At 38.1% G+C, this 14,843-nt stretch overlaps 1 protein-coding gene across 1 annotated transcript; it reads right to left on the minus strand.

Moving 5' to 3' along the window:
• Positions 1-4,083: 4,083 nt before the first annotated feature.
• bco1l (beta-carotene oxygenase 1, like) lies at positions 4,084-13,784 on the minus strand. The gene is made up of 11 exons (XM_049031560.1): positions 13,545-13,784; positions 9,410-9,538; positions 9,188-9,317; positions 8,690-8,837; positions 8,453-8,600; positions 8,132-8,352; positions 7,760-8,026; positions 7,436-7,541; positions 6,303-6,397; positions 6,073-6,184; positions 4,084-5,878 (listed from the first exon to the last, which is right to left on the minus strand). The coding sequence occupies exons 1-11, from the start codon at positions 13,606-13,608 to the stop codon at positions 5,718-5,720; spliced, it is 1,581 nt and encodes a 526-aa protein (XP_048887517.1). The 5' UTR covers positions 13,609-13,784; the 3' UTR covers positions 4,084-5,717.
• Positions 13,785-14,843: the final 1,059 nt, after the last annotated feature.

The raw sequence follows: 14,843 nt of genomic DNA on the forward strand, positions 1-14,843 counted from the left end.
ATGGATGAGCTGTCAAGTTTTTTGACAAAGAGGAACATTCCTGAGAATGTCATTGGAAGGCTGCAAAGAGACAAGGTCGTTATTTAAAAAAATTCTAGAAAATTAAAAAAAAAAAAAAAACAATACTTGTTAACTTGTTGACATTGCTGTTTCTTCATACGTATGTTTGTAACATAAAAAATAATTGTGTTCAACACTTATTCTTGTATATGATGCATTTGTGTTTACTGTATATGTAATTTGTAAAAAAAAGTGTGCACTGTAGTTAGTAATATGTTTTTGCTGGTCTGTTTTCTCTTCTTCAGATTGACAGTGATGTAATTCTACTAATGACAGACGAACAACTCCAGGGATACTTTTCATTGTATGGTGATCGTCTGGCAATAGTGTCATACTGTAGGAGGAAGGCAAAAAATGTAGAAGGGCGCCAGTCAAAACTGTTAGAACATCTACGGTCAAAGTTGTGCCACAAAAGACCACAAGAAGGTCCTACAACAGAAGGCACTTCAGCATTACTGAAGAAAAAATCAATCAAAATATCCAGGAAGATAGAAATAGGGTGGATTAATTTTGATGACAAAAAAAAATGCATGCATTCAAGTGAGAACAAAGAAAGGTGGCGGAACAAGAAAAGTTGAAGTGTTAAAAAATGATCAAAAAACAGATTTGCTGGAAAAAGCTTTATCTTTATTTTTCCTGAATGGCAGGAATTCTATTGGATGTGCTGGTGACTTTGAAATGGACATAAAAGATTTCCAGGGAGCATCACTTGATGAAAACACAACTGTAGGAGACCTCTACGATGAAACGAAGTTATCTGTACTTCGCTTTTACTTTTGCTGCTAACACCATGAAGTATACGCATACGTCTGTCGTTACATGCGCATTATGCGAATGGATTTAAGTGAGCACTCAACATTCAATGAAAAGTTAAAATACAGAGATAAACATCGGAATTCTGAAATAAAAAGTCAGAATTCCGACTTAATAAGTCAGAATGGATTTAAGTGAGGTTCATGGATTCTGAGATAAACATCGGAATTCTGATATAATTAATATATCTTAATAAGTCAGAATTCTGAGATATAAAAATCAGAATTCCGACTTAGTAAGTCAGAATTCTGAGATATAAAACTCAGAATTCCGACTTAATAAGTCAGAATTCTGAGATATAAAAGTCAGAATTTCGACTTAATAAGTCAGAATTCCGAATTAATAAGTCAGAATTCTGAGATATAAAAGTCAGAATTCCGACTTAATAAGTCAGAATTCTGAGATATAAAAGTCAGAATTCCGACTTAGTAAGTCAGAATTCTGAGAAATGAAAGTCAGAATTCCAACTTAATAATTCAGAATTCTGAGATAAAAGTCAGAATTCCGACTTAGTAAGTCAGAATTCTGAGATATAAAAGTCAGAATTTCGACTTAATAAGTCAGAATTCTGAGATATAAAAGTCAGAATTCCGACTTAATAAGTCAGAATTCTGAGATATAAAAGTCAGAATTCCGATTTAGTAAGTCAGAATTCTGAGATATAAAACTCAGAATTCCGACTTAATAAGTCAGAATTCTGAGATATAAAAGTCAGAATTCCGACTTAATAAGTCAGAATTCCGAATTAATAAGTCAGAATTCTGAGATATAAAAGTCAGAATTTTGACTTAATAAGTCAGAATTCTGAGATAAAAGTCAGAATTCCGACTTAGTAAGTCAGAATTCTGAGATATAAAAGTCAGAATTTCGACTTAATAAGTCAGAATTCTGAGATATAAAAGTCAGAATTCCGACTTAATAAGTCGGAATTCCGAATTAATAAGTCAGAATTCTGAGATATAAAAGTCAGAATTCCGACTTAGTCAGTCAGAATTCTGAGATATAAAACTCAGAATTCCGACTTAATAAGTCAGAATTCTGAGATATAAAACTCAGAATTCCGACTTAATAAGTCAGAATTCCGACTTAATAAGTCAGAATTCTGAGATATAAAAGTCAGAATTCCGACTTAATAAGTCAACCAGAACCACCCTTAAAAGGAAGCCTGCCCACAGTATAAAAATAAAATTCCGGCCGAAAGAAATATTTCAAAGAGGTAGTATTCTTCAAGACCCTACCAATTTCGGACTGAACAATGACTTCTGACCAAATTTTGGGAAATTGAAAATGTTCTATTGGTTCGAAAATTAAAAAAAAATCATACATCATTAATTTTGTGTGGTATCATTATGCTCATAATGACAATGTTTGTTTTTTTGTAAAAGAAGCAAAACTCTAATCATACCTTCGACTGACGCCTTAATCGGATCGGGGATTTATTCTTTATTCTTGCTGTGATCGTATGTCATTGTTTGATTGCTTGTTTCTTCTTTGTGTTGTATATTTAAGGTTCGGTATGGTATTCTGAGATATAAAAGTCAGAATTCCGACTTGGTAAATCAGAATTCTGAGATATAAAACTCAGAATTCCGACTTAATAAGTCAGAATTCTGAGATATAAAAGTCAGAATTCCAACTTAATAAGTCAGAATGGATTTAAGTGAGCTTCATGGATTCTGAGATAAACATCGGAATTTTGAAATAAAAAGTCAGAATTCCGACTTAAAAGGAAGACTGCCCACAGTATAAAAATAATATTTCGGCCGAAAGAAATATTTCAAAGAGGTAGTATTCTTCAAGACCCTACCAATTTCGGACTGAACAATGACTTCTGAACAAATTTTGGGAAATTGAAAATGTTCTATTGGTTTGAAAATTTTTTTAAAAATCATACATCATTAATTTTGTGTGGTATCATTATGCTCATAATGACAATGTTTGTTTTTTTTTGTAAAAGAAGCAAAATTCTAATCATACCTTCGACTGACGCCTTAATCGGATCGGGGATTTCTTCTTTATTCTTGCTGTGATCGTATGGCATTGTTTGATTGTTTGTTTCTTCTTTGTGTTGTATATTTATGGTTCGGTATAGTACGATCAGAGCTCACTCTGACAAATCTAATTCAGCTGCTGGTCCGTGCAAATAAATCGCAGATATACACATATTTAAGGGGAGTCACCATGCAAGGTGTGCATATCTAGCGATAGCGTATCTTATCTTCCTCGCTATGTTGCTTGTAGTCTATCCGCTATATATCAAGCGTAACAAGCTACGCACGTTAGTATGCTTTAAACTTCACACGTCAGTATAAAAAACAGACGTTTTACCTTGCGAATTATATATTATATAAAGCCCTTTTTAAGTATATATTAAGTGTTTTTTTATTTATATAAGTATATTCTTGTTCAAAATACATAGTTTTTTTATGTCATTAATCATTACTAAAACGTGACCCACATAGAACTTCCTGGTGGTAAACCAACTTATCACATAGCCTATAACCAGAATGTGAATGTCAACATCACTGCATGCATTTCAGGACAGAAACTGAAGATAAGCTCTTCATTTTAACAGTAGACCCTGATTTGATATTCAAATAATTATTCAAACACCAAAATGATGTTTTAACAGGGTGGTTGATTTCACGTGTTGTTAAATGTTATCTTTGAGATTGTTATTTTTGTGAAAATATGAGCAGGCATATAGTCAGATACCAAGGTTACAATTAAGTTGAACCCCCCCCCCCCCCCCCCAGAATTTTGCACTGGGTCAGGCATGCTGTCAGGTAGTAAAATGAGGTCTACGTGTTTGAACCCCTGCCTAAAATTTTCTCTGGCCCCAGTCAGCAAAATCTACTGACAGGGGGCCTTACCTTAAACCTAATTACCCCCCCTCCCCCCCAGTTAGCGAAAATCAAGGAGGACTAATGATACCCACCCGCCCCACCCTCAGCCCTTAGTCCTAGGTAAAGGTCTGGTTCCGAAGACAAAGTCAGTTCCCGGAAACTGGTTCTGCTTTTCTAAATCGAATGGCTGAGGCATACTCAGCAAATTTAACATTCACAGGGATCTTCTGCAAAAATGTGAAGGGACTACTGTATATCGAATCTGGATATCTGGTTTTAAGTAAGTCCCAGGTAACAATATTCAATAATATGTGTATCATTATGTAAGAACTCCTTTATACTGAAATACCACAATCACACAAGGTTGTTAGTTCATATATATTTTTACTGTAATATGATTTAGATTCCAGTATCAGTGAAATATGATAAGAAGTACATCCACGAATCCGATTGCTCCGATTCCCCATAACTCCTGGTCAGGGTTACGAGGAGATATTTCAACTACATGCTAAAATAATACAATTTTGCTGTAATAATAATGAAATGAATAATGAAATTTTGAGTGATCAGACAGAGGAGTCAGGGTTTCTTCACAAAAGATGCTATCCTATGCTATTATACAAGGCTGTAGCTTTGGTTTCATCAGTGGCAGGGACCAAATCAGCCATGACCCCCCCCCCGCCCCCCTAAACACACACAGCAGTCACGTAATGCTGGTTGGGACATGTCTCTTCTGTCCATATCCAAATCTACGCCATTGGTGTTATGCACCTTGTCAAATTGAGACCGGTCTGGGAAAATCGCAGCTGTTTTTTCCACAGATAACATTTAACAACCCATTTACATCGATTCAGCAATGTTCTGCAAGAACAGATATACACCTGTGGAAAACAGACCCTTGGAGGATATCTACCCTACCATAAGCAGCAATGCATATCATCTGAAGTCCATGAAAGTACCATATATATAATTAGATTATTGATAGGATATCAGATCAGATTTTCTTTGCTGTATTTCACAGGTAAAATTTAAGCTGTAAATTCCATTATCAGTCGTGTTGATTGGCTTTATTGTCCTAATCTAATTTTTTAAATTACACTAGATAACAAAAACACTATGATTAACCAGTCTTTATTACAGATAAAGTTGCTAAGCTGAATAGAGTATGATAGAATGTTTCTATCTGCTGAACTTTGGAGTGCTGTTTTTTATGACACGATGCAATTTCCAACTCAGAATTTGCTTCAATAATTCACTCCGAAATAAAGGCTTTGTTTGAAACTGGAGACAATAAAAATGTCAGACTGGGTGATATACAGTAATGGTGAGGGAATTTACTTAAAGGGAACAAAACTGCATTTATGTAAGATATGCTAATTCACATCTACCTGTTCTTGGTCTGATTTTTTTTTTTTAAATAAAATCATTAGTTTACCAGCCGGAACAGTCACCCGCAGGCCAAACGAGGCTAAATTCCAAATAAGCACTGCAAATATTCACATAAGAATTACATTTGCGGGACCAAGACCCAAGGCTTAACCTGCCATATTTAAAAGGTCCATTTGAATAAACATGAGTTTGAAATAGTTCTAGAATATCACATTCTAGCAAAAAGCAGAACAAATTGTGGGCTAAGCCTCTGTGCCTCTGATCAGGAGGTCGCTGCTCCAAGCCCAGCCTCAGCACGTCTGTGGGTCCTTGAGCACAGCCCTTAACCCCCAACTCCCTGGGTGCCATGACAGGTGGCTGCAACCTGCTGTCCCTTTAAGAGGGCAAGTTGAGAGAGGCATAAAAGAGAATTTCCCCACAGGGATCAATAAAGTATCTATTATTACTATTGATAAATTGAAACCACGATACAGTCCTGCTGATAAGTAAATACCATCATTAAATGTGTCATTGATACATTCCAAAATTTCATTACATCATAAGCAGATGGCAGTAGTATTTAACCAAACACCGACCAATACTACACTTAAGGTGAAGCATCAAAGCCTGTCAGCAGGAGTCCGGCTGTGGGATGAAGATGCCGTGTATATCCATGTGCACGCTGTGTTCGATCGCTGCTCGGGCAAACTCTTTCATGGTTTTTGCATCCAGGACCAGCAGAAAGGGAGACTTTTTTGGATTCTGGGAGATGACGGAGGACAGAATGACCCCTGGAACAAACAATTTGCACAAAAATAGATTGGTACCGAGCAGGAACAACAGCATATCATAAATGTTAGGTTTTCCTATAAATCACTACTTGCTTGTCGCTTGGGTGATTATATTTATGTGAACTTTGTATTTCCTGATTCAAACCACCAATATCAGGCCCTGTGCTGATGTTTAATCACTGCAGAATTCTCACCATCGTCTTCATCCACAGCGTCCGGCGAGGGTACAAAGATGGGTTCTGATGGAAAACATTCATCCTCAGTCCACTCAGCACATTGTCTGGTGACAATGTCTATCTTGCCAATCTATAGTGAGATAGACACTGGAGTGCTGGAATTTCTGTTCATTTGACTGCCAGTTATATTAACTATCAGTAAGGTCATCAGACAAAAATCCTGCAGAGCTGGAAATATACCACTTTACCTTATTTGGATGTGGTGACCACTCGACCCTTGAACCATAAAAGTACCGATACATTCTGCCATTCATTTTGTAGTTAATCCTTGGCAGTTCCAACCCTACACAGAGATGGAAACAATCAAGCCAAATACTTTATTAAAACTATTACTATCAAGAATACCATTATATCATTGCTTTTTAGCTGAAATCCAAGGACGTTGGTACACAGTGCTGTCTCCTGTCAAACTCGGCAACCTCCCTTATTTCTGTTCTTCTCTACAAACTGCCATCCTAGTCTGGCCTTAGGTCACACATCGTGTGCCATTACAGTTATTATTCATATTAATTACAATATATCTTAATATACAGTGGAACCCCCATATCCGTTGATTTGGTAACCGTGATCTGTTATTCGTGATTTATTGTGGCCCAAACATATGAAGTGGAAAATTCCAAAAACAAATGGTTCATAAGTTTAAAACTGCACACCAATCTGAGTAGCCTTTCTACCCCTTTGCACTTAATATGTGACTCTACTCACACTGTTCCACTTCCCTGCTAATCAGCGAGAATCTCGGTCTATGTGTTGGTCGCCACAGTTTCACATCACTCTTTGTTAAAAACATTAACTTTTATTAATAATGGTGCCAAGGCACAAAGGTGATGCTGGCAGTTCTTCAAAGCCAGCATTCAAGAGAATGACCATATTTACATAATTTATTACAGTATGTTGTTATAATTGTTCTATTTTATTATTAGTTGTCTTATTATGTGTCATTTTTAATGGAACATTTTCATAGTTATGCATGATAGGACTGTCACTTTTAAAAAATCAACTTGGAACTAATTTAAAATGTCAAGCAATTTGTTTGAATATCTGTGATCCCCAGGACCCCCCCCCCCCCCCACAAAAAAAAAAAAGAAACGCAACACATACTAATTCTTTTCAGTCTTTTATTAACAGCATTGCATGTGTACAGCGTCACATTAGTACAGACCCCCTAAGAGGTCACGGTGGAAAATATTTTTTTAAATAGTTTTGTGTTCGGATAAAAAGTGACAGCCCTAATGTATGCGCACGAAAGACTATGGTGTTCACTACTATCCATGGTAGGTCTAGGAAAGTGTCCCTCGCGGATATGGGGGTACCACTGTACCTTCAAATAAAGCTTCGGGTTTGCAGTGCACTGAGCCGTCCTCTTGCTGTACAGCTGTGGCCTTGGCGCCAGCAAGTTTCACAAGGTTGGTTCCAGCTATTACACCCTAAGATCAGCAAAACACTCCTGGTCAACTTTGACATTACTGTCCAGGTCAAAACTTCATTTTGCAATAAAACCACACAGTCGAATGATGGATTATTTGGTATGTATGCAACTACAGGTATATGCAAAATGGCATATAGTTTCTTAACACCATGAATCCTTCTGGCCTTTAAAACACTGAAATCAGAAGCCAAATTATACATCAGACATCCCCTTTACCTTGTTGGGTTTGAGGGGCAAGATGAATCTCTGACATACTGGTGGAGAGGACATCCTATTAGTCTCAATGAATTGGTCAGTCTCTTTCATTAAGTTGCTCAAGTAGAACATGTCATATAGTTTGCTATCTTTGTAGGCGATTATATCGAAGACAACGTGGTCTTCATCTTCAAAGGCATTGATATGGTGAAACGTCACCAGTGCATCTGCGTAGAACTTTGTGGAAATGGCCTTGCCGGTCTTCCTGTCGACCAGATGGATCAATGTCTAATAAAATGACAAAAAAACACTCTTAAAGGCTATTTTAATGTAAATGCATAGAAATTATTATGTTTCATTATCTAAAGCCTTGCAGCTTTTCTATATGCTTACAATGTCATCTTTGTCATACTTGAGGCAACTTCCCCAGGTGAACCCTCTGAAATAGGCTGTAGCCAGTTTAACGATGTCCAGTTTAAAAGGCTGCTCGATAAAGATGATGTAGTTCTCAGTCAACCCAAAGCTGTGGAAGTAGCTTGGGTAATATCTGGAGCGGCAAGGCACTGAGCACACTTGTTGAATATCCTTAAGAACTGATTTCTTGCTTGATTCACCTGCAGGAAAGGTGGTTGTGGATATACATCGATAACTATATATTCTTATACTTTTCTAATTAAATAAGGAATCTTGAATTGCCTTTACAGGACCTGTTACCTGAAGCCTTGGCTGGCACCTTGAATATGACATAATTAGGTTGGCTAAGTTTAATGATGGATGTCCCCATATTGAAGGTGTTTCCCTCGTCATCATAGTGAGGATGTGCTGTTGCCAGGTTCAGAGTAATATGATTCCTGTAGTTGTCCTGAAATTCAAGATACTACTAAGGGAAAGGATGGCCCCTAAAAAGACGACATCACCAAAGAAAATAATAAAACTATTTGGATTTCTTACCCGCCCTGTTGTGTTGAGGGTTTCTGGATCAATTTTATTAATGTAGTTCACTTCTGATGAGGTGTAATAGTCCTCCCCATATTTTATTATGTTTATTAAATTATTATCTGTGAAGTCAGGGATTATATTGGATAGATGGCTGAATAATCTAAAATTAAAACATTATAAAATTATCAATGGTTAATGTTGCACTACGGCATCGCAACTAATTATTAACTAATTATAAAGATATGGTTTGCTTTATTAATGTAATTTCTGTGCTTAGTTAATTATGTAATCCAAAACCACTAATCATTTTATTTACTTTATGGAACTATACTTTTCAGAACAAGTTCAGGTTAGGTATTTTGCTCAAGAGAACAACAGCATGATCATCTAGCTACGTAATCTTGGAACAGTCAAGTTGCATTCAAGTCCAGGTCCCAACTTATATATGACAAAATACTCATGATACCACCGTGTTTGTCTCCAATATGTGAGTCAAATATGTTTGTTTACCTTGAAAAAATGTTCTTACAAGGATCTGGATACGTCATAGTTCCAAATTCAGAAACTACAATCCTGTTGGCTGTCATATTCTTCTTGTAGGTCTCACTGTTAAGGAATTTACTCTGGTAGTAAACTTCACCTGACAGACAGAACAAGCGCAATTCCACCAAATTAATTCCCAGCCATTCACTTGGTGCATTTTTGGTCTGTTGGCCATTTGTCTGATCTCACCATGTTTGAAGGTAAAGCTGTGGATCAAAGCCATCCCATCAAACCAGTGTTTGTAACTGGTGTCTCCCACATTGAACATTCCTGGTCCAATACGCAACAGTGAGCCCTGCAACCAGTCAGGCAGGCAGCCTGCAGAGCACATAAACACAAAAGGCAAACCATAATATTTAATCAAAAAACATCAAATAATTTTCTCTTTGAGTAAAAGAAATCTTATGTGATTTAATTATGATTATACTACGGGACCGTTGAATGCTTTAACCTGATTGGCTGACGAACGTTCTGAGGTGTGCAATTATTTTCAGATAACCGCACGGCGAACGTAGTTCCAGGTAGCTCTCTTGACCGCATTACAGTTCCATATCACTTCGCATAGTTAACTGTAATAACGGAAATTAGCATACAGTACCTATACAGCACACAGGACTAACAAAAACAACAACATGACAGACGATTTTCCGAAAGTAAATTTTAATATTTACGGTGAATATGAAACTTTCAACAACTGGGCTGCAGCAGTATTAGTTAGCCTAGTGTACCAACTTAAAGGCTACACATGACATTTCTCACTAGAGAGGTAATAACAGCGCTGCATCTTAAAGCAGACTTACAGTTTAGAGACGGTGCTTCAGAACACTGTTGAGGGACACACAAAGGTAGCCTAATTCATACAAGCTCTCTCTCTCTCTGTTTCTCTTTCTCTGTGTCTCTGTCTCTCGCTCTCTTTCTAATAACTTCATTATTAACTGCATTAGTCTGCTATCAACGGCTCAAGCCTCCATTGCCAGCTTTAAAATGACGTTTTGAAACTAGCAAAAGAGTCGTTGGATGAGATGCGGAAGAAATAATCCTACTCACAATAGCGATTTAAGTAGAAAAACCGGACGAATCCCTTGAAATATATCATCTGATCGATGTCTTGCGGTGTGGCAACCGTAGTATAAGCGGAATAATTGACTCCGGACCGTTGAATTATTAGAAAATAATGCACACCCGAGGTGTAACGGCCACTCCGCTTCGCGTCGTGGCCGCATTACCACCTCGGGTGTGCATTATTTTCTAATAATTCAACGGCCCGTCGTCAATTATTCCTTACTTAATAATCACAAGTGATACTTCAGTAAAGCTCATATATATTATAAGCTATTATAATTTATTACATCATTAAGTGTGGCTGCTGACCAAAATTTTTTGTGAAGCAAACTGTAGGTGATGATAAAATTTATGGGGGGATCAATACCAAGTATATCATGTCCCATATTGGTTTAGAATGGGGCACAGCACTTTAATTTTCAGTAAAGTATGATTGTGTAATATATGGGACAGATGTAAATTTTAATCCACACATTTTCCAAAAGACTTAATTATACGACTGCACTGAAATGCTCCTTTTGCAGAAAAATGAAAAAAAATTAAGTTCATATTTATGGTATATAGATGGGATGGGACTAGCTGAAGCATGCTTCATTGGGTAGGTTTAAAAAAACCCATCATATTCCAGAACTATCCAATGAACTACTAAAGTGAAGGTGATGAGAAAAGCATCGACGTCTATCAGCTTAGGGAGGCAGAAAATATTTCGTATCGCTGAAGTTCCTTTTATCAGCCTAAAGGTGGGGCTGTTTAGCTCAATACTTAGATATTGTTGAACAGCCTCACTTTTGTGGTTTCACGTGGAAATGATTATTGTGATTATACTTTGACATTAAAATTGTATGTAATATAAATATCTAAACCACCATTGATTGACATATATTGAGACATCAATCGTTTAATGGCCACACATGGTTCCGACTAGGTGGTAGTTTGGAAAACCCACATATTATCCATAGTCAGGGTCAGTGTCCGTCAGACCCTGCCCTCCCTGTCCCCTTGCTGTTTGGTCAGCAGGTGCTGCTGGCCATCCTGTCCTCCTCCCAGCATCTTGAACTTCAGCCTCAGTGTGCCTAATCCCCAGCATATTTTCCCTGTTCCCCAGACTGCTGCATGGCTCAGTGGGCTGAGTGTGTGGTTCAGAGTCTGGTTACTTGTGGCTTGGGTCCTAGACTGAATTGAAACTAGTCTCACCTGTCTTGTTTTCTGGATTTTTGTTCTGTGGTGTTTATTTAATGTTTCCTAATACTAGCGTTTCCCCAGGTTTATTATTTCTATGTTCTTGTTTCTAGTCTTTCCTGGTGCTGTTTCCCCTAGTCCTTGCTGTATATTTTGAGTCCAAACCGCTTATCCTATTGGGTCGCGGGGGGTCCGGAGCCTATCCCGGAAGCAATGGGCACGAGGCAGGGAACAACCCAGGATGGGGGGCCAGCCCATCGCAGGACACACTCACACACCATTCACTCACACATGCACACCTATGGGCAATTTTAGCGACTCCAATTAGCCTCAGCATGTTTTTGGACTGTGGGGGGAAACCGGAGTACCCGGAGGAAACCCCACGACGACATGGGGAGAACATGCAAACTCCACACACGTGACCCAGGCGGAGACTCGAACCCGGGTCCCAGAGGTGCGAGGCAACAGTGCTAACCACTGCACCACCATGCCGCTATTTTGAGTCATTAGTGTGTGTTAATTTTCTTAATTCCCATATGTTCTTTGGGTTTTTGTATCCACCTGTTTCTTGTTGCTCCAATGTCGCCCATGATTGGTTCACTGATTACGTTACACCTCTCCCGTGTTTTCCCTGGATGTCTGTCTATTTAAGTGCCTTCCCTCACTCTGTGCTTACATTGTAATGCCATGGTGTAAATGTTGCTGTGTGTTGCTCCTTGTACCCTGTTCCTTGGTTATGGTTCCCTTATTGTTTTTGTAGCTTGTTTTTAGTATTAAGTTCTATTATTGTTTTTTCACCCCTCGTGGTCCTTCATTTTGGGTGATTCCCAGTGTTCTGTACTTCCCTTAAATAAAACCCCTTTTTGTTTTGGAGCCACTAGTGGATTCCCACATCTTTTCCCGTCTGCACTATGCCGTGAGTCCGTAACAATACATACTATATATCCAATACCATATGTACAGGTATAAAAGTCTTGGATAACACTCACAATGACTTTTATCAATTTTAAAACTGTGTACATTTTTTCACATTTTTAATACTTTTAATTAAACTTTTTTTATTTTAAATTTTTATTTATAAAACACTTTATGGTAAAATGCACTACTAGAACTCGTTTGATGGTGCTTGTGGCCCAGGATACACTTAGATATTATGTAGATAAGAGCATAAGGCTTGAGAATCTTACTGTGACTGTGCTTGTTTACATACTACAGACCTATGATATATTCTACTCAAATTGCTTTACATTTTGCAACCAGTATGTTAAGGACAACTAAGAGTTACTGAATCCAACAACCTGGTGACCTCACAGCGACCCCAAGGGCCACACACTCATCCAGCTGCACTGGCTCTGTGTATAAGCCGACATGTTCTTCATTCGGTCGGGAACTTTGCTGTTCCAATTCTTTCAAATTCCTGAAAGATTTGCTGATGATCAAGCCAGTGAGACTTTCAACTATGATATGACGCAATAATGGAGGCCTCATCCAAAATGCTAGGTGTAAACTAAGTATAAAGTCTGATATTCACCGTCTTAGTAACAGACCTGTTTTTTCCCAGATGTTACACGCATTGATAAACCCTGCAACTTAAGTAACAGGTACTCTCTGTGAAACTAACTCATGTAATATATTGCCAGGGGTGTAGGAACGGGGGGACGCGTATCATCCAATATTTAATTTGGCTTCATCCCCCCCCCCCCCCCCCATTATAGACCTTTGCATTTAAATTATGTTGTGCCCCCCGCAATATCAAACTCTCTCCGACGCCCTTGTATGTCGGTCATTATGGCTTGTTACGGAGCCCCCGAAGTCCCACAGAGTGATTTTTTAAATCGCGTGGATACAAGAAAATAACTTGTACGCGCACGATTTAAAAAAATCACTCTGTGGGACTTCGGGGGCTTAATACAATTAGCTTGCAGTAATACTGGAAATATTTTTTTCTAGGTTAACAGCACATCGGTAGTTCCATCGCTGTTACAAAAAGCCTTACAACCATGCAAACAATATATATAATCCATCCATCCATTTTCCAAACCGCTTATCCTACTGGGTCGCGGGGAATATATATAATATATACCTGAAATAGTCGCTTTTACGGGCTCGGCCGTTTCTGTTCCGTTCTTCCCGAAAATCTCTTGCATTTCCTTTCTCGCTTAAGATGTCTCTTCTGGCCCACATTTAACTAGGCTGTGATTCTTGCTTTTAAGTGTGATTCGGACTACGTCATTTTCTGTTCCATTAAGAATGTTCTGTTATTTAAACCTAATTCGCGAATGGTCATGTGATCAAATAAATAAGCGCCTCTGCAGGAAGTTCCAGATCACAAAATGGAACCACGCAACTGTTCTGTAGGATAAGCGCACAGAGATTATTTTCACCTAAATATAATATGTACTGTACAGTACGGAATGCAAGGAAATGTTAAGTCAGAGTAGCCTGACGTGCGTCCGTATTATGAAGAATATAACATTTTTACTATAAAAGCGAAACTTGATGAGTGATACAGTACTAAGACTGATAAGATGTTAAGCTGGCTAAATAAGAACTCATAAGGAATGCTATAACTAACCTGTTTTCAGAATCAAGACACAAAAATACATGACTTGTAAGCAAACTTTTAAAACGAAAATGGAATTTCCTAGAATAACAAATAAGAGCTAAACCATTTTAGTGATGATCTAGGAATGTTTTCTCCCTCATATAGGAAATTAAGGGAACAAACGAAAAACCGATTCAATTCATGTAAGCATTACGTAATTATATATTTTATCCGTTATACTGTTCAGAAGAAACTTAATTAAATAATAATGAATCAGCAGCTGTGCGACCAGCAGGTGTTTTACTACATTTGTCCCGAATGGGAATAGGGAATATGAACTTGTACCTCTCAAAGTTCGAAGTTCACGTATGCTGAGGTATATTTCAAACCATAAGCCATAAACAAGGTTCAATATACAGATCTTATCTAGGGCTGGACGACATAAACAATATAGGCGATATATAGAATTTAAACGACAAGAAAATGAAAAACCCGACATAGACATGGCAAGGTTGACTGAGTTAGCGGAGCACAGCACATGCTGCTGTTTAAATATGGGCGACATTGGCAGGCGCACATGGCGGCATCTTGCTGGGGGGAACACGTAGCGCCGGCACAAAATAAACAAACAAACAATAAACAAATAAAAAAAACGATTGTGACATTTGCACAAACACTTGGTTTTCTGTTCCTCTTTTGCACATCGTGTCAATAATATCATGTCACTAAGCTTGTCGGAGTGAGCGCCCTGATTCTAGTCTGGGAGCTATAGGCATGCAGTACCACTCAGAACTATGGCGGGGAGGGGGTATGGCTGGGCTGACGTCAGCCGCAGGT

The sequence above is a fragment of the Brienomyrus brachyistius genome, chromosome 11 (assembly GCF_023856365.1).
Source record: "Brienomyrus brachyistius isolate T26 chromosome 11, BBRACH_0.4, whole genome shotgun sequence".
Classification (NCBI taxonomy): domain Eukaryota; kingdom Metazoa; phylum Chordata; class Actinopteri; order Osteoglossiformes; family Mormyridae; genus Brienomyrus; species Brienomyrus brachyistius.